This window comes from Coccomyxa subellipsoidea (genome assembly GCF_000258705.1).
Source record: "Coccomyxa subellipsoidea C-169, whole genome shotgun sequence".
NCBI classification, from domain to species: domain Eukaryota; kingdom Viridiplantae; phylum Chlorophyta; class Trebouxiophyceae; family Coccomyxaceae; genus Coccomyxa; species Coccomyxa subellipsoidea.
This window is the reverse complement of record NW_005178033.1, coordinates 921,360-941,875: the sequence shown is the minus strand read 5'-3', so window position 1 is coordinate 941,875 and position 20,516 is coordinate 921,360. Positions and strand designations below refer to the sequence as shown.

Below are 20,516 nucleotides of genomic sequence, written 5' to 3'. Positions count from 1 at the left end.
CGCTCAATCTTGCTCTTACAGCTTCAGCTGTCGTCTTCCGGTTCATAGCCGTTAGGCTGAGTCACCTACCTCAATTTCGTTTCCATTTGCTTGATCTGCCGCGATCCTGATTCATCGAGTTTCTTGATCCCATGCAACAACTTGAAAGATGATACTGTAATCATCGGTTCAAGTACCGGCCATCCGAAGCTTGTTTTCCAAGCGATTTGCGCATGAGCCTGGTGCATCGGAATTCACCATTGCAAATCACCAGTTTCGGTACCGTAGCTACACTTCAAAATACTGTGCTCCATAGGAAGGTGTCAAGATGCGTCGCTAATAAGACAGTTACCGGAGAGAAGAGTCAAAAGTTAGTTCTTGTGAAGGATTATAGTGGCCACCTCACACCTTACGAAGAGGTGAGATCTGATCATCAAAGTAAGGAATTCCTATTTCAAGTCAGTCATCCATGCCAAGATCCAGCATCTGAATTTTGCAGGCATGGAGACTGCAGAAACAGCTTGTGAGAGATCTTGCTCCTGGAGGTGACGCTCTTGAGGACGTAGCAGGCTTTTTGCTGCTTGTACAGCACCCTCCAGTATACACCTTGGGATCTGGGAGCTCCTTGGCTCACCTTGCCTTCGATCCGGCCTCCCCGCCACACCCCCTCTTCCGCACAGAGCGAGGTGGAGAAGTCACTTTTCATGGTCCAGGCCAGCTAGTCGTTTATCCCATCATCAACCTGCGGCGCTTTCAGACTGACCTCCACTGGTACCTGCGCAGCCTGGAAGATGTCATCATCAGGTGGGCACGGCCCTGTTCAGCACTCTTGTATCCGTGCCTCCCTGCATTCGACGCTGATGCTCTCGGCTTCAAATTGGTGCTAATTAGGGGTGTTATGGGATGGCAGGGCATTGGATGAGGTGTCTGGGCTGACCGGGGAAAGGATACCTGGCCTTACAGGGGTTTGGGTGGGTGGCCAAAAGGTGGCAGCCATAGGCGTGCGCGCACAGAAGTGGGTGACATACCATGGACTGGCAGTCAATATAACGACAGATCTCACCCCATTCCGGTATATCACGCCGTGTGGGATTGCTGATCGCCCCGTGGCAAGTGTGCAGGTGCGCACGCGTGTACTGGCTGATGTTCCTGCACCTGTCCATGCTGTGGGTTTCTTAAGAGTGTGCAGCCTGTACATTGCTGATTTCTTGGCTTCCGCGGACAGACGCTGCTGAAAAGAGGTCCTGAGGGCTCATGCTCGCCAGAAGCATTGGAGAACACATGGTCTGGAGCGCAAGGAGAACAAGCAAGCCCAGAGGAGGAATCACATGAAGCAACACTGCTCATGCAAGAGTATGCTTTTGCAATGAAGTCTGCTTTCGCTGATGTTTTTGCGGCCTCTCTTGAGGAAGACACAATAGAAATGCTTCCGCGGTGAGCTAAACGATGTATACCAAGGTCCTTTGGGGCAAGCTTTGGGAATGGGAAAAACTGATCTCACATTGGCAGCAAGCCCTGGTTGAGTACACATCGAGGTCACATGCTCATGCAAGAGTCTGACTTGCAAAGCTGAATTGCTGGAGACCCACCAAAAACAGAGTGAGCAAGCATATGCTTTGCTGTGGCTGTAGGGGAAAAGACTGCCCAAAATCAGTGACTACATGCAGGCACAGGTATTAACTTCTCTAGGCAAGCGTGCTGACACTGTCGGCTGGCAGCGCATGCGTGCTGCTGGCATCGTGCATGCATGACAACTTAAGACAAGCTTGTTGAACAATTGTATACATTACGTAATGATAATAGTTGACACATTATCTGAACACACAAATCAACCGAAATGCTTACCGACACTCATTGATCCCAGACTCTGACGTGAAATTGATATTAGAGTGAGAGCGTACTAGGTAAGCGGCCGCCGCGGTGACCCGGCCGCCTTCAGAAGCTTCACCAGAAGGTACATACTAGTACTTAGGTAGCAACCGCTGCAGGCGGGCTGATGGATGGCGCAGTCATTTGTGATCCATGTTGTTTCCTGTGTTTCTACTTCTCCCTTCAAGAACCGGGCCTCGTCTCAAGACAAAGGATGTGCAATGTGCAGGAGCAAAAACGAGGGGTCGGCCAAATTAGGCAACTGCATGTCGCTAGGAACGCCTCCGCGCAGCCGAACACGAGAGAGGAGGGGCAGCCGCCTGCTTCTCAGATCTGCCTCACAAGCGGTGTGGCAGAGGAGAGAGAGGTCATTCAAGGTGCGAGATAGTTTACGATAATGAATGTGCATCCTTCTGTGCCCATGGCACGTAGATTGAGAAGGGAGGAGTTTAGAGGCGGTGCAACCAGCAATTCTCATCTTCTATCAGCATGCCAGAGTTGATATCATTTTAATCACCCAGACGGCTGAAATGGATAGATTATTAAACGAAGAGCAGTCGGTGCAAGCAGACCTCCCCAGAGCCTGCGTGTCTGTCGGTGGCTACTGAATCGTACTGAGTTACTTTATTTGTTTTGGAACAGATGGGTCGCGTGATCCGCTCCCAGCGTAAAGGTAGGGGGAGCATCTTCACGTCCCACACCAGAACACGCAAGGGACCTGCACGTCATCGCACACTTGACGCAGCAGAGCGAAATGGCTACATCAGGGGAGTTGTGACAGAGATCATCCACGATCCTGGTCGTGGCGCACCTCTGGCGAGGGTGCGTAATCCAATTTGCTTGGGAGAAGCGTTAATCGCCTGAAAAGCTCATCCAATGCTTTCCAGGAACTCTGTTAACTGGGAAGTAAGCAGGTCATCAACAGTGAGCTTTACCTGCGCAGGTGACGTTCCGCAACCCCATCCGGTATGGGCTGAAGAAGGAGCTCTTCATTGCCCCGGAGGGTCTCTACTCAGGCCAGGTGAGGAAATCTCTCATTCTGGCATATGACACAGCAAGGTTCCTGAAAGTGAAGATGGTGTTTCCCAGAGCTCCACAACTGAGACATCTCTGTTGCGCGCTGCAGGCTGTGTACGCCGGCAAGAAGGCAACTCTGTCCATCGGCAACATCAAGCCCGTTGGAGAGATGCCTGAGGGTGCCATCATCTGCAATGTTGAGGAGGTGGGTCTGCAGTCTCAAGAGCACCCAGTCCCAGGCTACTGAAAAAATGACCTGCCTGAACCGATGCATGTGATCAGTGGAGATGCTGGTCCAAGCTTGTCTGCAACCGCTTTACCTGCGCTCAGCCTGGCAGATATGACCCAGAAGCATGCCGGAAAGCTGGGTTCATGTGATGGCGGATATACCGTGCTGACATGGCTGCGCATGGCGTGTGAGCAGAAGGCGGGCGACCGCGGCGCACTGGCGCGCGCATCAGGGGACTACGCCATTGTGGTGGCGCACAACCCAGAGGCAGGCATCACCCGCATCAAGCTGCCTTCCGGCTCCAAGAAGGTCAGCCGCTGGCCTCCCACTGCCAGAGCTTCTCTCCCTGCACCGCCTTGATTCTTCTCCCTGAATGTCACTGTGGGCACCAGGAATGTCACTGGGCATGACTGGCGCATAAGTCAGCACTGGAGTAGTAAAAGACAGCACAGCAGGATGTGATCAAGCAGTGGCAAGCGCGGCGATTTACAGGTCTGCAGGGATTGATGGGTGGGTGTGGTGCGCAGGTGATCCCCAGCACATGCCGTGCGATGGTGGGACAGGTGGCAGGCGGCGGCCGTACAGAGAAGCCCATGCTGAAGGCCGGTAACGCCTACCACAAGTACAAGGCCAAGAGGAACAGCTGGCCCAAGGTTTGCACCGTACCTTTTCCCTCTGCATCTTGCATTCAGTTTTTTGCATGGTGGCCAGCAGCTATATATATCTGGACCTCGACGAATGTATTGACATTGTCTTCCTGTTCCAGCAATCTTGGGTCCACCCGTTGTGCTCTTGTCTGAGGGAGATGATAATGGATGCCGAGATTAGGTTGCATGTCTAGTGTCTCATCGGTGGTAACTGTGTGTGTCAGGTGCGTGGTGTGGCCATGAACCCTGTAGAACATCCCCACGGTGGTGGTAACCACCAGCATATTGGTCATGCCTCCACTGTGCGGAGGGACGCGCCCCCCGGCCAGAAGGTTGGTCTCATTGCCGCCCGCCGCACCGGTCGCCTCAAGGGTACCGCCAAGGTCCTCGACAAGGAGTGAGAAGCCTGTCGCGCTGTGCACCAGCGTGCCTGTGCGCCTCAGTACAGGGATTTTGGCGCACGCACTCTTTGCTTCAGGCTGTGCGAGAGCACTGCATTGCTTTGTGGTCGATGTGGGGAAGAGCAGGGCACCCGACAAGGAAGTCAGAGGGCTGTTCGGCATAGCTTCATGTGTACACTGTCCAAGACTGTCTCGCTTGATCTGTGTGCTGCGGTGCTGTGTGGAGAGTTTTTTGCACCAGACATCCGTTCAGGGCACTCGAGCAGACTGCTGATCGATCTCACAGTAGCATAAATGTAATGCGCGAGCAACGCAGTTTATTCCCCAGGGTTGCCCTCTACAGGAGGCCAAGTCATGTCCAACGAACATTTGCAGTGCTCTTTCTTGCAAGCACGTAGCAGCTCTGCCTGATTCTTAATAAGAAAATATTCTTCTGCACTGGCTCCAGCCCACATGTGACTTTGCATGTGCACATACTATTAAAATTGGCAATTGTCTTGAGCATACTTGCATACTTCTTAATCATGCATAGCACATCATGGTACTGCAGTGCCTTCAAGGCACTATCTTTGCTTCATGCAGATCAGGTCTTCACTCCACGGGCATCAGCAGGTGTGCGGTCGCAAAGGGCCGACAGATCTCCGGTTCCATCAACATTTGTGGGTCCGCCCTTCGCATAGACTCCAGTGTATGTAGACTGCATGCAGAACGGATGCAAATTTGAGAACCAATATGCGCAGCGATCTGTGAGAGGATGTCGGGGCTAACCTCTAGTGGCCACTGGGTTGGTTTCCCTCCTTCTCTACTTAATGACTAGATGGAGCAAGGAATGTGATGTCAACACTAAGGCTTCAACTTTATACTCTCAAGGCTGTGCCAGAGGAAGTCTTGCTTATCTCAGCAGCTGGCAATGGCTGAAACAGTACCTTGTCATCATGAAACTTAACAAAATCAGCCTTTGTAGCCTGTGTCTTAGGCCCCTCGCTCGCCAGAAGCCTCTTCTCCAGCTCGTCCCTATCTATCGCCTGTGCAGTGTATTAGGCAGCCGTCCTCATGCTGTTGATGTCTTGAAAATACTGTAGCCTCACAGCAGTATGTGTGTTCAATTGCTGCTCAAGCAGTTTTTGAGTGCTCGCAGATCTTACCTTTTTGGTTGCCACCAGGTCCAGAGCCTTCTCAAACTCGGCGAACTGGATCTTGCGTGCACCCTTGGTTTTCACCTGCAGCAAGCACTGGCTTAGCCTATTGGTATCGTCATGCTGATGTCATGTTGTGTGTCTCAAGAACAATTTTATGATTTGCACATCGTCAAAGGGGATGACCACCTTGGAGTAGATGATGTCAAGGTCTGTAGCAATGAGGCCGTTGCCCACCAGTCCTGTGTCCTTGAAGAGTTTCACAAACTTTGCGCCATCCAATTCGGTGGTCTTGGTCCTGGTCCCGTAGTTGCAGTAGGCCAGGAAGAGCTCATTGAGAGACTGCAGAGCAGCAAATGTAACTCAATCCACGTTTCCCATACTGGACGGGTATGGGTGGGGATGTCGGCAACTAATGGCGTCTATTTTTAGATCGCCAGAAATTTGCAATCTTAGAGAACAATAGGGGCTTCAGGAGATTTATTTCGACCTCATTAATAATATCCAGCATACACCCGAGATTTTAATTCAGACTTGGCCGAGCAGCCGAGCACAACATGTGAGCAACCCCCCGAACGTGTGTGGACGATACAGGAAGGAGCCGAACAACACAAAATCATCATACTACAAAGATATATAGGCCTTTCGTTGGCTTTCTAAACACTTGCATTAGACTCTTCTGCAGATTGCTGACGGTGTGAAAGCTCCTAGACTGCAAGATGGAAATGGCTTGCGCACGTACCTGCACCATCTGTGGCAAGCGTTTCTGGGAGAGGACCCGAGATGTCTAAGAATTGTCGGTAGCTGCAATGCAAAAAATAATTCTGATCGTTTCCGCGTGCACCAGCTCCTCAAGATTGCCGACCACACAGACACGGTGGGAGGCGTTCCTGTTCAGAGGAGAACACGCAGTTGGACAATGTTCACCTATAGGAAGCCTTTGAGTGCCCGTTGCTTGCGTATATTGTTGAAGTTCAGGATGGGTTGTCATAGTCTGCCCAATGTCTCGGGCCGCTGGGCCAGGGTTCCCCGGCCCCAGCGTTTGTGCATGCGTTGTGCCCAGCAGGTTATTGGGGATGAGCGCCACCTTGTGTTTGAGTGCCCTGCCTTGCAATCTGTTCGGGACAGATATCCTGGGCTGTTTGGTGCAGACATTGTGACGATGCAGCAATTCATGTGGCAGTTGGACATTGTTGGTGTTGCACATTTTGTGATGGATTGTTTTGATTATTTGGATGCTGCCAGTTCATCAAATCAGCCCTAGGCGGCTGGGAGTGATGTAATCTTCCTTCCTTCCTTCCTAGGAAGAGGACCCGGTGCAGCCCCAAAACATTTCCCTGCATGCTAAAGGGATGCTTAGGATGACTTTCAAGTCCGGTCAGGCGCACTCCATCAGGAACAGGGTCCGGCAGGCAGCTGTATTTGAATGAATTCACTGGCACCCACTGGGTGTGGCACACTATGTGTACACTGATCACTGATGGCAGCAGTAAGCAATTTACCGTATGTGATACGCAAGAGGCTGCTCATAATGAGGCACTGTTGGCACCTATTGTGACACCAACACACCGATACATCTGCTCCGATTTCCACCCATCAATTATCTCGAATGAGCAGCATATCATACCTTTTGGCTGACTGAAAATTGTGCCACGAGGCACTCTACAATTAATTCTAGATAGATGGCATAGCACGTGCTTCACAAGACTCAAGGAAAGCATATGCAGCACCAATCAAGCTCACACAAGATGTCCACCAACTGCAGCACAGAATGTCCTATCACCGGTACCTCCTTGAGCCTTGAGCTGCTTCACGGCTGCCCCTGCAGAGTCCGGTCCATGTTGCATGATGGTCCCAAAAGATAGTACATAATGATACAAGGCCCAATACAATGCTGCTAGCACCAGCATGGCACGCCTGGCGAGGCCCTCTGCAAGCACACTACGCAGGGACAGGCGCAGCGCTTGCATCCACAATGCTTGCCAGCCTGCCTGCCTACATCATCTTGCAGCAGGAATTTGTCTTGCGAGCCTGCTTGTAGAACATCTGGCTGGCCATGGACAGGTCCGAGGACTTGTCGACTAGCGTGTCCAGCTTCTCTCCACGTTCCAGCATGCTCTCAATCGTCTTATGCAGCACCACCTTGGTCTCGTCCAAATCGCGCTGAATCTTTGTGAGCTTGTCCGCCTGGGCTGGATCCTGGGCACCACCACAAGAAAAGCTGTCAGCACTTCCTTCTCAGCTAGTGCACTCTCTTCTGCCACCCATGCAGAAGCAGGCCTTTCCCTCAGGTGGGTCCCTGTTGCTGCATCAGATGGCACCCCTTGGATGGAATGCTATGTCATGTATCTGTAGGAAGCATGCAGGCACAACAAGAGTATGTGCCAGAGCCTTGCCTGGTACTTGGACACAGCTGCTTCGAGCATGGAAACAGCATCGTTCGTGTCCGCTGTCGCTGTTCGCCAGGCATCCCTCGACTGGTCTGAGTACTCGTCCAGCACCCTGGTCACTATCCCAAACGCTGCCCGAGCTGGGTAGTCCTTATCCACAAATGCTATGCCAACCTGCAGTGTCACCGTAGGTGAGAGACAGAACCTGTCTGACTGAGTTAAGGCACAGAGGAGTGCGCAGTTGAATCTGCTGCAAAAACTTCCAAGCTCAACTTCAGGAACAGGTGGAAAGTGAATCTGATCCCTGTCAAGAGGGTCAAGATATAGTGAAAGGTGGTACATTAGCATATTGACACTCACCAGGCCGTCTCTGTTGTAGGCATGGCAGTAGTACTCCTCGTTTTGGACTGTCTGGCGCTGTCCGACAAGGGTGCGCTTTGATACAGTTCTGGAGACAAAGGTCAGCATTTCCTTGACGCTGCCACGCTGGAAAAATCCGAAGTTGGACAGGTCTGCTGCAATGCCGAACAGGTATGGTTCCCTCTCTCCATTCCACTTTAGGAGGGCTATTGCAGTCAACTTCATCGCCAGTGCCTTTGCGCTGCGTTTGTTTCAATACAAAATCCAGAAAAAATTCTAAGATTCTGATCAATACAAGGTATCGAGGATCTGACGCTGGCAGCACAGTAGCCTTCAGATCTAGAGAAGGGCGTCGTGACAAGGAAGTTGTCGAGCTCTAGACAGTCTCGCAAAGCTCCAATCCAGTGACATGCAATAAAAACCTCCAACCTTACTCTTTTATATGGATGAGTCACACCATTTCCACCAATTCATGCCTGAAGAATTTTCACCAAGTAGCAATGCCAGACTTGGCAATGGCAGGGATGTGCATGCAGAAATGGCTTCATGAGTGCAGCGCACCGGACTGAAGAAGAAATTACATCCCAGCATATGTGTATTAGGAGATTGCGGTTCATTTAACCCAAATTTATTATTACATACACTATTGAAGTACCGACCGCTACACAATTCTTTCCGATCTGTTGCTGATTGACGAGACAGTGGCAAGCTGATAGATCATTGAACAGGCCACATTCGATATACATAAGTCCTTTATTGCTTTACACCCAGAGATCATGAGGACGAAGTCCAAGGGTGGCAGCTCAGCATTGCTGTTCAACGAAATACAGCAGAGAGCTGGACAGCACGTTGCATCTAGTGGGCCAAAGCCCATGGTTGAGGGGCCAAGCATCCCTATGAGTGTCACTCTGGATAGAGAAAACGCCAACAGCATCCGTGAAGACTTCCTCTGGAGGCTGAAGGGTATGCTCCTAGCACGGTGGGGCAGAGACAAGTTTACAACTGGGATCCGCATTGATACCATGGCCTGTTGAATAGTTGAGCACATCTGAACTGGTGATGACCATGAACCTTGCTGTTTGTCTTGACAGAAACAGCTGGGCGGAGCAGTGCAGCTGCAGCAAAGATCTGTCATGATAATGGCTTGCTTCCAGCGGCATATGAAAGGCATGTCGATCTGAACTTTATGTTGCTCACCACAGGCTAATTGCCAAAAAAAGAAACCACTGACTGGGCACGGGTGTCAGCTCCCCACAAATCATCCGTCTTTACATCTCACTAGTTTTGATGCTCCCCTGAAGCTCCCAATGCCGTGTGCTGCAGAGATATTGCACACATGATCGACAGGAGTCTCCAGGTCTGTTCGGTGGGGAGATCTGACTCCCCTGCTGGGAGCCACACAAAGGTTCTTGAGGTGTGCTACATGATCGACTTTAGTGAACATGCTGGACATGCTTGAGCACAGCTGATATCAGATGAACAACCTGTGATGCAGACATTGCTGTAACCAGGTCAGCGTGACACTCGGCGACAGGCTTTTCCAAGATAAGGTGGAGTGGGCCATTGCATTGCCGCAGAACTTGCCAGAGCGCTACGCCGCCAGCGTTTGCAGCGAGATGGGCCTTGACTGGCAGCATGCCCAGGCCATCGCTGGCGCTTTGCGAGAGCAGATAACCTTGCATCTTCAGGTGAGCGGGCTCCTCCAGTGTTGTTTCCCAGTTTGTGAGGTTCTGTGGCTGTTGGAATTGTTTCCCTGTTTCGCATTGCACAGGTGGTAGCACTTTATTGCATTTCTCAGGTGAACAGTACTGCTGGTTTTCAGGACTCTGGAGATGTCAGGCACAATGAGCCGTCCCCACCCAAGGGGATCCACAGGCATCAAATTCGGAGAGAGGAGGAGGCGTGTTGTTTCGCTGGCTATCCGCGGCTGGTTGCAAGAACTGAATGAGTCGTTTGAGCAAATCCCAAGGGATCATCTTATAAGTGTTGACTTTGTAGATGCTGATGTGTCCAATGACAGCAGTTGCATCACAATGTGCATGTGCCAGGACCGTGACAAATGCAGGTTGTATGTGTGCCAGTCTGTGCGCTTGTGCTAAATGGTGGATAAAGTTTGTGCAATAGCATGATCTGCCCAAGTGCATGAAGCTACTTGATGTGACGCTTGTAGTATTCGTGGCGTAGATCTTTGATGATCACAAGTGGGGCACTATGCTGACTGATTGTGTCAATTGTTACTGCCATTACATAAGCAGACCTTCAATAGATATCCACTTGCAGTTACCGCAGTCTGAACACCCGGAAATTCACCAGTCTTCCTTGACATCCTGAGCTTTGACTTTTCCACAATTGAGGCAAAAGCAATTCACATCATTTAAACAACTCTGGCATTACCGATAGGTCTGATGTACACGGCCCTGAGGTAGGCACTGCTGGACAAACTCATCACTATGGAAACTCACCGTCCCTCAAATGGATAGAAGTACACGAGGATCACACTTGAAATTGAGTAGGTCGCCAAAGGGCACTCTTGTCTTGGTTGTGGCTTATCATGCTATTCTGGAATATTCCTGGCAACACTCAATGTTGTTCTCTCAATTCCGCTCTCACACACAGTCGGGTAAGACAGTCAACTCCTCTCATTAAAGCTCTGCCGGATGAGCGTTTCGATTAGCAGCAGAGCTTTTCTGCTCAACACTGTGCTACAGTGCCACTGTCAACCCTCCCTATTCCCAATACCCTTGTGAAAATTGGCTTGCTGGACAAAATTTTATTCCTACAGCTGCCGTCAGCAAGCCAACTTTCAGCGAAGACCATATTTGCAACGGCGATCACCACACTCCTTGAATTATGTAATACCATAAATGGTGCCTATGCTGCAACTTTGGGAAGGAGCCAGCAACTTGAAAGAAAAGGGGATGCTGCTAGCATCCTGAAAAGAGAGGAGCCAAAAACATTATGGGATCAGGTGCGCAGCCTCATCAGAGGAGTATTGCACCTCTGCGGTGAGCACTTGCCACCAATAGCACTTCTGCTATTTTACACTACCAACCTTGCGGTGGGCTGTTTACCACCGGATATATTAGCCATCTTGAGGCTTCAGTAGTCACCCTGAGCCGTGACATCAGATGTTGGTCGGCTTGATCATCTGCATCCTAATAAGGGAACCGGCAGGCCAGTCACGCATGCATGCGCAGCTGAATTGGGTGGACGGTGTTAGGCATCATGTGATGCGGCAGGCACACTTGGAACCAGGCATCAGCTGCCTGCAGCAAAAGGAGTGCCTCATCAATTTAGCTTCTTGGTAAGTATGCAAGTAAAAATTTGAGCATTGCAAAGGAGCAGGGTTTGGAAATGTGTTGTACATACCTGCATAGAGTTGTTCAGCAGCCAGGATAAGTCCTTGCCAAGCCCAGTGGAGGGCTCCGCTGTCGAATTGTTGGAAATGAATTCACAGGACTTCCTCTGTCGTTTAGATGGCGGCTGCGTGCACTCGCCAATCTCCTCATCGCACTGCAGTGAATTGCAAGCTCCTCTTAGGTCTAGAAAGTCAAAGGAGGTGGATCCCCCTAGTACAGGTTGGCTCTTCAGAGCTCGTGCTGCCACGAATTTGACTGCGCCGAGCTTATATGATCTCGTAGATGAGTGAAGCACGTCTAAATTGAGCCAGGTGCGCACCATCAGAGACTCCTCGGCCGTGGGAGAGGCGCATCGAGCCGCCTTCGAGCTGGCACTGTTGGAGCTCGCGGTGTCTTCATCATCCTCTGTCGAGGCAACCCAATGACCAAAGGAAAGATCGGCAGCCTGGATCGGGGCATCACATGTTTCCACGGCTTCTTCCTGCAAAGCTTAACCGTTTCAGCATCAGCAATACATAACCCCATGAGCAATACAGAACCCCTGACAAATTGCTAAAATCGCACCATTTCGTGACAAATTTGGGTGCAAATTACCTTCGCAGAGAGTGATCTTTGCGCAAATCGGTTGTGGCGTTTCGCGTTCTGACGTTGGGCACTCATTTCGGATCGTTGTGGGACACGTAAGGCTGGTGGTGGCAGTGTCCTCGGTCAATACGCGACCGTGCGTATAAGCCTCTCTTAGACTAGAGTTATTCTTATTTACAAACAGCAAGAGTCTGACTTGCAACGCCTCAATTGCTGAAGACTCACTGAAACAGCACACTGTGACAAGCGAGCGTTCGCCTTGGCGTGGCTCTAGGGTAGCAGGACTGGAGACGATCAGGTATTCCAAGGTCGGATCGAGAGTCCCCAGCGATAGCTAGCAAGATAAACAGCAGATCACTGTCGGGGTGAGATCACCTCGAGAAGAAAAGTGAAGAAAGAAGACTTTTCGTGTGCCTTTATCCTGAGTCTGGCGGTTTCCCGCCGAAGTTTCAGTGCAATACCTCCCTTCCCTTTCTTATCCACCCTTTTGGCTTGACACTACCAGAAATGCATGAGGTACACTAGGTGCCCCGCCAAAATGTAATGCTGACTATTCGGATCATCCTCAATTTTTGCCTACTTCCTAGCTGCGCCAATCCCATGTCCAGCTCATAAAAGGATGGATAAGAAGCCGCGTGAAGCCGCTCCGCTGGAGCTAATAGGAAGAGCCACGGTGCATACTATAGTATACGGTGAGATATATGCACCGTGGCGGTGGCTTATATCTCCGAGTCGGTTGATGCCCCATGCGCATACACTGATGGCATGCTACTGGATCCCTCATGGAGGGTGGGATGTGATAAGCTATGCAAGGAGTGAATATCTGCGGGTAAGGCCTGAACTCTGACAGATCTGTACAGATCTGTGATGATCATGATCATCACAGGCTGAGCCGTCGCGGTACCGGCCATTGCAACTCAGCAGGCTGCCCACCGGGTGCGACCCTTTGGGTGCAATGCTGAGCCTCATTGATGCGGCTGCAGACACCCTGTGTGGGATTGTTTTGGCCTTGGCTTGAACTTTGCACATCTTGTATATAAATAAGCGATCCGATGAGTCATTTCGGGCCATATATGATGATGGCTGCCCAGGCTGACTGCGCGGTGCAGCCATTATGATGCCACAGCTGCATGGGATGATAAAAATGCCCTGCCAATGGACATCTTGTGAGAGAATATCTGACTGGCAGAAGCATGCTTGTGCATGCAACAAGCCAAACTTGTCCAATTCTGGCCAACTGGCTTACTAAGCATGTAGAACCTCAGTAGAAAGTCGAGACTTTAACCAGTCTTGAAGCACTTTATTCTTCTGGTAATTTCGAACGTGAACGAATTTGTCAGAAAACACTATCAGTGCACGATCTGAGGGACGATACACAAGTGCTTCGTCACCATTGGATTTGACTACTGCAGAAATTTTCCAGCAGCTTGCGACCCCAGTGTTATTAGACATCCTCAGGAATGGGAAAAGATTACTACAAAATTCTTGGCGTCTCAAGAACTGCCTCTGATGATGATATAAAGAAAGGTTTGTCTGGTCTAGCAAGACATGTATGGGTTGCTCGCAGTTCTTTCGTATATTAAAATCTGTACTAAGTACTTGGTACATTGTCGCAGCTTACCGGAAATTGGCTGTGAAGCATCATCCGGTGTGCTCTCTCGCCAATCTCCTGTGTCACCAACTTTTGCCTACCCAGTGCAAGCTATGCCCCAGTGTCAGCTACCTAGACCAAGGATTTACCTCTTGTATGCTGGATCCCCAGGACAAAAACCCCGACAACCAGGAGGTTGCAGCAGAGAAGTTCAAGGAAATCAGCGAGGCCTTTGAGGTGCTGTCAGATACGGACAAGCGTCAGGTGTATGATCAGTTTGGGGAGCAGGGCCTCAAGGGAGGGATGCCCGGAAACATGCCAGGAGGTGGAGGCGGCACGCCAGGCGGCATGCACTTTAATGCCACAAATCCTGAGGAAATCTTTGCCAGGGTGCGGCGCGTGTTGCATTGCATTTGTGGGTGCAAATGCCTGGCTGATCCGCCTATGCACATGGACACAATAAAGAGGAATGCAGACATCAAGGCAGTGCATGTTCCAGGGAGAAAGGGCAGTTACACGTATGGACATGATGTGTCCCACACAGTAGAAGTGACGATGGTTATAATGGTTCATTGCAGTTCTTCGGCAGCAGCAATCCATTTGGCGGCGGCGGCGGCGGCATGGATGATGCTTTCAGCAGCTTCTTTGGAGGCATGGGAGGTATAGGCCATCCTGACAGCTCAGAACTAGCTAAGTTCCATATCCTGCCATAAAGAGTGCAGCTCTTGGAACGCTTCTGATAGTTGCTAAGGATGGATGAATACTGTGGCAACCTTTGAGCCATTAGAAGAGTACAGGAGTGTCCGGGATTGCCTGATTTGTGTTAATATGTAGGGGGAGGCCGCGGTGGGATGCCAGGGATGCATTCTGGCATGGGAGGCATGCCAGGAGGAGGCTTGTTTGGGGGCGTGGGTGCGCACCCAGCTTCTACCTGCCCAGCAAAATTGTTGGTTCAGTCCGTACTTCTCCCTGCAAATCTTGTGCAGCAGGCGGTCTTTGTTGTTAGGCAGTGCAGAGACTAGGTCTCAGCGGGCCCGGCCGATGCATGCAGGGGGAATGCCGGGAGGGATGCCTGGAGGCATGAATGGGAGGGCGGGCGCCAGGCAGGACCCACCTTTAGAGCATGAGCTGCCCTGCTCACTGGAGGAGCTGTACAGGGGCACCACAAAGCGCATGAAGATCTCACGCAGCGTGACAGACATGTCTGGGCGGACAGAGCGCATGACAGAGACGCTGTCCATTGAGATTAAGCCCGGATGGAAGAAGGGCACAAAAGTCACATTTCCCAAGAAAGGCATGCTTTCTGCCTCAATTGGCTCGTTCCCTGTCATATGGCTGGCAGCTGTTTGCTGGATGACTCACGATGCAAAATGCCTGCAATAGCGGGGCGTGGGTGTCTGTCAGAACTGATATATGAGGATTTGCACATTGCAGGTGACGAGCGGCCTGGGACGATACCTGCTGACATAGTCTTTGTCATCAGCGAGAAGAAGCACCCGGTGTTTGAGAGGGAAGGCAATGATCTGACACACACGGCAAGGCTGCCTCTTGTGGATGCTCTCTGCGGGGCTACCATAAAGCTGACCACCCTGGATGGCAGGCCGCTCACGGTGCGCTCCGATGCTACAATGACATGCGTAGGGGGAGAGTCACATTTCGTTGTTCTCCAGACTTTTAGATTTTGGACTGCCCTGGACTGCCAGATTGTCGCGCATGTGTGTGTTGACTGTCAATGCAGTGCTTTAGGAAGGCACAACAGGATCAGCAAGTGAGCTTTATGCAATGCAGGTGTCAGTCAGCGATGTGGCCAGGCCAGGAGCAGAGAAGAGGGTCAAGGGCGAAGGAATGCCCCAGTCCAAGGTACCAGGCACAAAGGGCGACCTTAGAGTGCGATTTGATGTTATTTTCCCACGCACCCTGTCCGACCAGCAGAAGGCAGGCCTGAGGCAGCTTCTGCCCTCCGGGTGAATTGATGAAAGGTGCCGAATAGGAGTTTAGTACTGGTCCCACAGGAGTGACTTTTCTACTCTAGGAACAACGAATAGATTGTATATTTGTCACCAGGACAGCTGTATGATAAAGCCTGTATTTTCAAATTTGTACAGAATCATACAAGACGTTATATTGAGAGCCCTCACACAGGACTTCAAATTCCGTTTGATCATAATCATGGCTGCATTGGCGGCAACACCTTGCCACATGTTGTTTGTTTGTATGCTGTCTATTTGCAGCACGTAAAATCCTCCATCAGTCCCATCATGTGCAACACTTCCCATCACCTCAAGTACATGCACACTTGCTGAGTCCATAAACATCTACCAAAATCCATCTTTGCACAAGCGCAACAGTCGGCAATTAAGGAAACTGCAAGACACTTCAGCACGGTCTGATGTACAATGCGATGCTCTGCCAGATCGCGAGGGTTTTCAACAACTGACAAGGAACACCTGAGCAGTGCAGGAATCTGCAAGAAAGTTCAGCACGTTTTGCTGTACAAGGCAATCTCTGCCAGATCTCGATGGTTTTGAACAACTTACAGGAAACACCTGATGTCAACAACCACTCCAGTGCAAGTGCACTGTCAGATCACATGCATGTGGCCGAACACAGGGATGCCTGTTGCCTGAAACGGCGATTCACACGCTGCACTGCAAGTTCTGAAGAGCATGCTGGGTTTTGACATGCCCGCTGCTCACTCTGTGCTCCGCCTGCCGATATCCACTGATGGCCGCCGCTTCGTGCGGCGAAGCAGCACAGCAACTTCGATATTCTTGAACGCATACTTGCTCGGATCCGCCCTGACCATCTCCTCTGCTCTCTCAAACAGCTCCTGCAGGCCCACACAGCAGGCATCACAGAAATGCACCGCCGAGCCACAACCAACACTCTGCAAAGTAGTTGCCAGCTACCGGAAAAGCTGTCTTGCTGGCTTGGTCAGCCTAAGGTCTCTTGACATGCGCTGACAGCGAGAGGAAGTAGCAATTGGGAGAAAGGCAACCTGGAGGGTCTCTTCGCTGAGGGCTAGGCACTTCCGTACAAGGGGGGCACACACGCCGCGAATGAGTAAGATCAGGGTGCTGGCATAGGCCTTGGAAGCGGACGGGTCTTCTGATGCCCGGTACCCATCCCACATCTGCGTCAGTGAAGCCCCGCCCTGCTGCATCACCTCCCAACTGCCAGCCTTGTACACAATGCTCTCCAGCTCCTACCACAGTCGGCATCTAGTCAGTTGATGTCACGCCATACAAAAACCGCAGTATGATCCATGTGATCCAGATGATCCATGTATGCGGTACAGAATGCATCAAACAGAGTGAATCGCAGACAGAACCCGCAGAACGATCCATGTGAGACAGAACACCGGGATGCTACAAAATCAGCACAAACGTATGGAGACCGTCAGAGCAGTAGCGCATCGAGCAAGAACTGCATTGGACAATGGAAACGCACATCCTCTGTGGGCATGTAGACAGGGTAGAGGAAGTCTTCCAGCAGAGAGGCGTCGATCTTCCCCTGTGCGCTCAGCTCCGCCGCTGCGTCGCTCAGGGCAGAGAAGGACCCTTCACCGAGGTATCGATCCCCCAGTGTCCCGGGCAGCACCAGCAACAGCAGGCCACCAGGCACAAACTCATTTGCTCTGAGACGCAAAAAGTGCTCTGCATCTGACTCAAACTGTCGCCTGAAAGCCTCCACATGTGATTGGCCTGCACAGGCACCGTCTGATCCTCAAAATTCACTCCAAGACAGCCCAGCAAACGCAAGATAACCATCAGGAGGCCGCAATGTTGAAGGGATACACGCTGTTTCTGTCATGGAACTCAGGTGTCTGAAAAATTAACACAGGCTAGAAATTCTTCAAGCATGTGTCCTCCAGGAAATTAGATGACCGAGACATGCCTCCTCTTTGATAATTAAAGCTGTCCTTCAGGCTGACAGGCGGTGTGTGCGACAGCCAATGTAGGGCAACCACACTGATGCCGATGTGCAGAGAGGCTGGCGGGGCAACTTCTCCAGCATAGAAGCTCTTCGGGACCATAGTAGGCAAGATTGCCTCAGCACAGCCCACAGCCCCCGGCCTGAAGAAGGCGGCTGAGACCTGGTTCCAATCATTGCTGGGCACGTCTATCAAGGTCACTTGGAGCTGCGAGGAACCGTCCTGTGAGTGAAGAAGAAGGGTGCACGTCAACTTGATAGCAGAACCAAGGAAAGCACCACGGATGAAGAGGCAGCCAGCGTTGCAACAGCACAGCCTGTCCCCACATAAAAAGAGATAGACATCAAGAGAGATTTGAGCATCCTGGCATGGGCTAAACGCTGCATTACTGCAGACTGTAGTACAACTGTGCAAATAGCCAGAACTTACTCCGCCCAAAAATCCAGCTCGCTCGAGCGCAGATTTAACTTGAGCAAAGTAAGCCGCTGAGTTGGCGCCCCCAGCACAGCCATAGTCGGCATAGCTGATGGTGCTGCAGTTCTGGAAGGGCAAAAGGGTAGAGCTTTGAGTCACAGCATCCTCAAGCCACGGCCAGAAATGCTCAAAAGCCTGCCTTTGCATGTCTGAGAGATCGTTATACGAAGAATCCATGCCCGATACAGTAGAATGTGGTCCAAGGTGCGACATGACTGTGTGCTGAATACTGTTTTGCAATTCGATAGTGAATATGCGAATCGTCGGATTTTCTTTTGTGTGATCTAGTACTCATGTTATGATCCCACGCATACGAAAGATGATACAGCTCTGCATTGTCTCGATCAGCTGAGGAAGATTTGCACTTTCACAGGAACGCCGGTTAAGTGATGCTTCTGACGGTGCACAACTTCCGCTCCGTGCGCATTGCCCTACAATGTAGCAGAAACTCACTGCTTTCATGGAGACAATGTAGTGAAGAAAACGTGACCGGCCGCTCGCAGCAATGCTGTACTGAGGAGTGCAAAGTTGTCTGTGCAGGGCAAAACTAGAAAGAGAAAGAAAGAGCAGGGGACTGAGGTAGTAGCTCATATGCTCCGGGTGAAGGCTCTGCGGAGTGCAGAGCTGCGAGAAGGCCAGAGGATAACAAAGGTGCGGGCGCGCTGTGGTTGTACCAGAGATTGGCGTGCAGGGTTCTCAACCCTGGCTTCTGAAGCGAAGGGCTTCGCGTTCCTAAGGTATTTGTTTTCAGTGAGATTTGGAAAACGTTCTGACACATGATATTCTGTCATTGCTGTTATCAACAGGAGCTGCACGGTCGGCCTGTCACGGTTATCCGACACCATGGGAAGCTGTATGCACTGGACGCAAACTGCTACCATTTTGGTGGACCTCTGGGCGAGGAAGGAGACATAGAAGATATTGCTACTGGCACGCATCGCGGTGCCTGCATAACATGCCCGTGGCACAAACATAAGGTGTGTACAGATCTTCAGTTTTTATAAAACAAGATGTCTGGAACTCTTGTTTGGTAGAGGAATACAACCGTACTCCACGCAAAAGAACTCTAGTATGTCGTGTTAAGCTCTCTTATTTGACAGTATTAAATGTGATGCACTTGCCCATTGCTGAGCTGCACAGGAGAGGAGAAGACAAACTGCTGAAATTATGCTTTTGCCTCTCCTGCAAAAGCATGTACGGGTCTAAGCTCCACCATAAGGCAGGTATACTCACTGCAATCTGATGCTCACAGATCAGCCTGGAGACTGGCGGCCGCATTGACAAAGATTCCTGCGGAGATTTGTGCACCACTGCCCCAAAGCAGCGCATTCATCAGGTCATTGATGACAGCGAGCACCTCTGGTATGTACTGTATTGAGTCCCCTTGCTCATGTGACATGCACTGACAGCGCAGACAGTGAAGGACACTCGGCGGAGATATGAGACATCTTGCCAAGTGGAGGTGATGGCCAGATGCAGGCAACTATCCCATGCAATTGATCCCTGTTGGGGTTGCAGGGTGATGTTGAACATGGAGGGCGAGCGGCTCAGCGACAAGTACAACATCAGCAGCAGTGGGAACGACCTCAGATTCGGCAACGGGTTCACGTCAGGATATGGCTTGGGAGCACCAGCATTCAGCGCGAGCGGGGGCATGAGTAGCTCTGAAGCCAGGGGGCTGGGCAGCCTGCAGCCAGTGTCAGAGCGGCAGGCAGCACCCAGTGCTCTGCCTGCCCAGCAGGGCTTCCTCATCCCCTATGGCGGCGTGGACAAATACTACCCTCCACCCTCGCCAGTGAAGCCTTCCGCTGTGAGTACTCCTTTCAAGGCTCCTGATCTTGCAAGTAATTTAAGGCTTCTCTGCCCTGAATGTACCTCTTATGTATGTCCTTAAGGGATTGTCAAGTAGTGCAGGGCATCAAATACCTGTTGCTGTGCTCAGGGGACTCTGCCTTTCAGAGGAGTGAGGACCAACATGAGGGGCGCAGCGGCGCGAGAGGCAGTGAAGAAGAATTACAGGCCGCCCCCCAGCAAGATTGGGGATGCAGAGGAGCGGCCGAGCGCGCAGCGCAAGATCACAGAGCTCTTCAGCCGCCAGATGAATGCGCCTCAGCACCAGTGGGAGCCTTCCGCTGCGTCTGGAGTAGCCGTCCACACTGGCGTCCAGGACATGGAGTTCTGACCTTTGAACATCCTTGCAGCATGAATATTGACTCGGAACGGGCGCACTGTAGGGGTTCGCTTGGCCATCGGGAGCTGCATCTGACATGTATGTGTGTGGTCCTAACCAAATCTTTGTGAATCTTCTCCTCCAAGACTTTTTGAATCGCCATCGAATAATCAACAGGAACCAGGACTGAGCACATGAATGTATGACCAAACCAAGGTCTTTTTGGGACCGTCTCAAACAAAGAATTCGACTGAAACTTTCTGCTAAGTGGTTGAGGGATTTACTTTAATGTATGAGACGCATTGGATACGTTGAAAAATTGAAGGGTGGGACTCTGAGAGTCTGTGCAGGCTGTGCAATGCTTGGATGTAGCTT

General features: G+C 51.2%; 7 protein-coding genes across 7 annotated transcripts; 4 read left to right on the top strand and 3 right to left on the bottom strand.

The window, feature by feature from the left end:
- Positions 1-553: 553 nt before the first annotated feature.
- COCSUDRAFT_16622 (lipoyltransferase) lies at positions 554-1,214 on the top strand (the record flags this gene model as incomplete). The annotated part of the gene is made up of 2 exons (XM_005646763.1): positions 554-783; positions 890-1,214. Coding segments are annotated over 2 exons (555 nt in total), but the record flags the coding sequence as incomplete, so codon positions are not given.
- Positions 1,215-2,206: 992 nt separating this feature from the next.
- On the top strand, positions 2,207-4,461 carry COCSUDRAFT_29577 (ribosomal protein L8 component of cytosolic 80S ribosome and 60S large subunit). Its single transcript, XM_005646762.1, has 7 exons — positions 2,207-2,225; positions 2,491-2,670; positions 2,792-2,869; positions 2,975-3,070; positions 3,290-3,403; positions 3,622-3,747; positions 3,966-4,461. The coding sequence occupies exons 2-7, from the start codon at positions 2,491-2,493 to the stop codon at positions 4,140-4,142; spliced, it is 771 nt and encodes a 256-aa protein (XP_005646819.1). The 5' UTR covers positions 2,207-2,225; the 3' UTR covers positions 4,143-4,461.
- A 264-nt stretch (positions 4,462-4,725) lies between these two features.
- COCSUDRAFT_55971 (P25-alpha) lies at positions 4,726-6,029 on the bottom strand (the record flags this gene model as incomplete). Its single annotated transcript, XM_005646761.1, has 5 exons — positions 4,726-4,839; positions 5,069-5,167; positions 5,288-5,362; positions 5,447-5,620; positions 6,021-6,029. 5 exons carry the CDS (start codon positions 6,027-6,029, stop codon positions 4,726-4,728), a joined length of 471 nt encoding a protein of 156 aa, XP_005646818.1.
- A 1,244-nt stretch (positions 6,030-7,273) lies between these two features.
- On the bottom strand, positions 7,274-8,462 carry COCSUDRAFT_53752 (snare-like protein; the record flags this gene model as incomplete). Its single annotated transcript, XM_005646760.1, has 3 exons — positions 8,029-8,462; positions 7,675-7,842; positions 7,274-7,477 (listed from the first exon to the last, which is right to left on the bottom strand). Exons 1-3 carry the CDS (start codon positions 8,251-8,253, stop codon positions 7,274-7,276), a joined length of 597 nt encoding a protein of 198 aa, XP_005646817.1. The 5' UTR covers positions 8,254-8,462.
- Positions 8,463-13,432: 4,970 nt separating this feature from the next.
- On the top strand, positions 13,433-15,668 carry COCSUDRAFT_53751 (DnaJ-like protein; the record flags this gene model as incomplete). The annotated part of the gene is made up of 8 exons (XM_005646759.1): positions 13,433-13,499; positions 13,589-13,620; positions 13,735-13,953; positions 14,142-14,172; positions 14,398-14,475; positions 14,642-14,857; positions 14,998-15,173; positions 15,352-15,668. The coding sequence occupies 8 exons, from the start codon at positions 13,433-13,435 to the stop codon at positions 15,529-15,531; spliced, it is 999 nt and encodes a 332-aa protein (XP_005646816.1). The 3' UTR covers positions 15,532-15,668.
- COCSUDRAFT_66539 (S-adenosyl-L-methionine-dependent methyltransferase) lies at positions 15,639-18,293 on the bottom strand. The gene is made up of 5 exons (XM_005646758.1): positions 17,927-18,293; positions 17,461-17,719; positions 17,014-17,267; positions 16,562-16,768; positions 15,639-16,393 (listed from the first exon to the last, which is right to left on the bottom strand). Exons 1-5 carry the CDS (start codon positions 18,182-18,184, stop codon positions 16,256-16,258), a joined length of 1,116 nt encoding a protein of 371 aa, XP_005646815.1. The 5' UTR covers positions 18,185-18,293; the 3' UTR covers positions 15,639-16,255.
- Positions 18,294-18,562: 269 nt separating this feature from the next.
- Positions 18,563-20,153, top strand: COCSUDRAFT_55967 (hypothetical protein; the record flags this gene model as incomplete). The annotated part of the gene is made up of 4 exons (XM_005646757.1): positions 18,563-18,622; positions 19,224-19,333; positions 19,490-19,781; positions 19,914-20,153. The coding sequence occupies 4 exons, from the start codon at positions 18,563-18,565 to the stop codon at positions 20,151-20,153; spliced, it is 702 nt and encodes a 233-aa protein (XP_005646814.1).
- Positions 20,154-20,516: the final 363 nt, after the last annotated feature.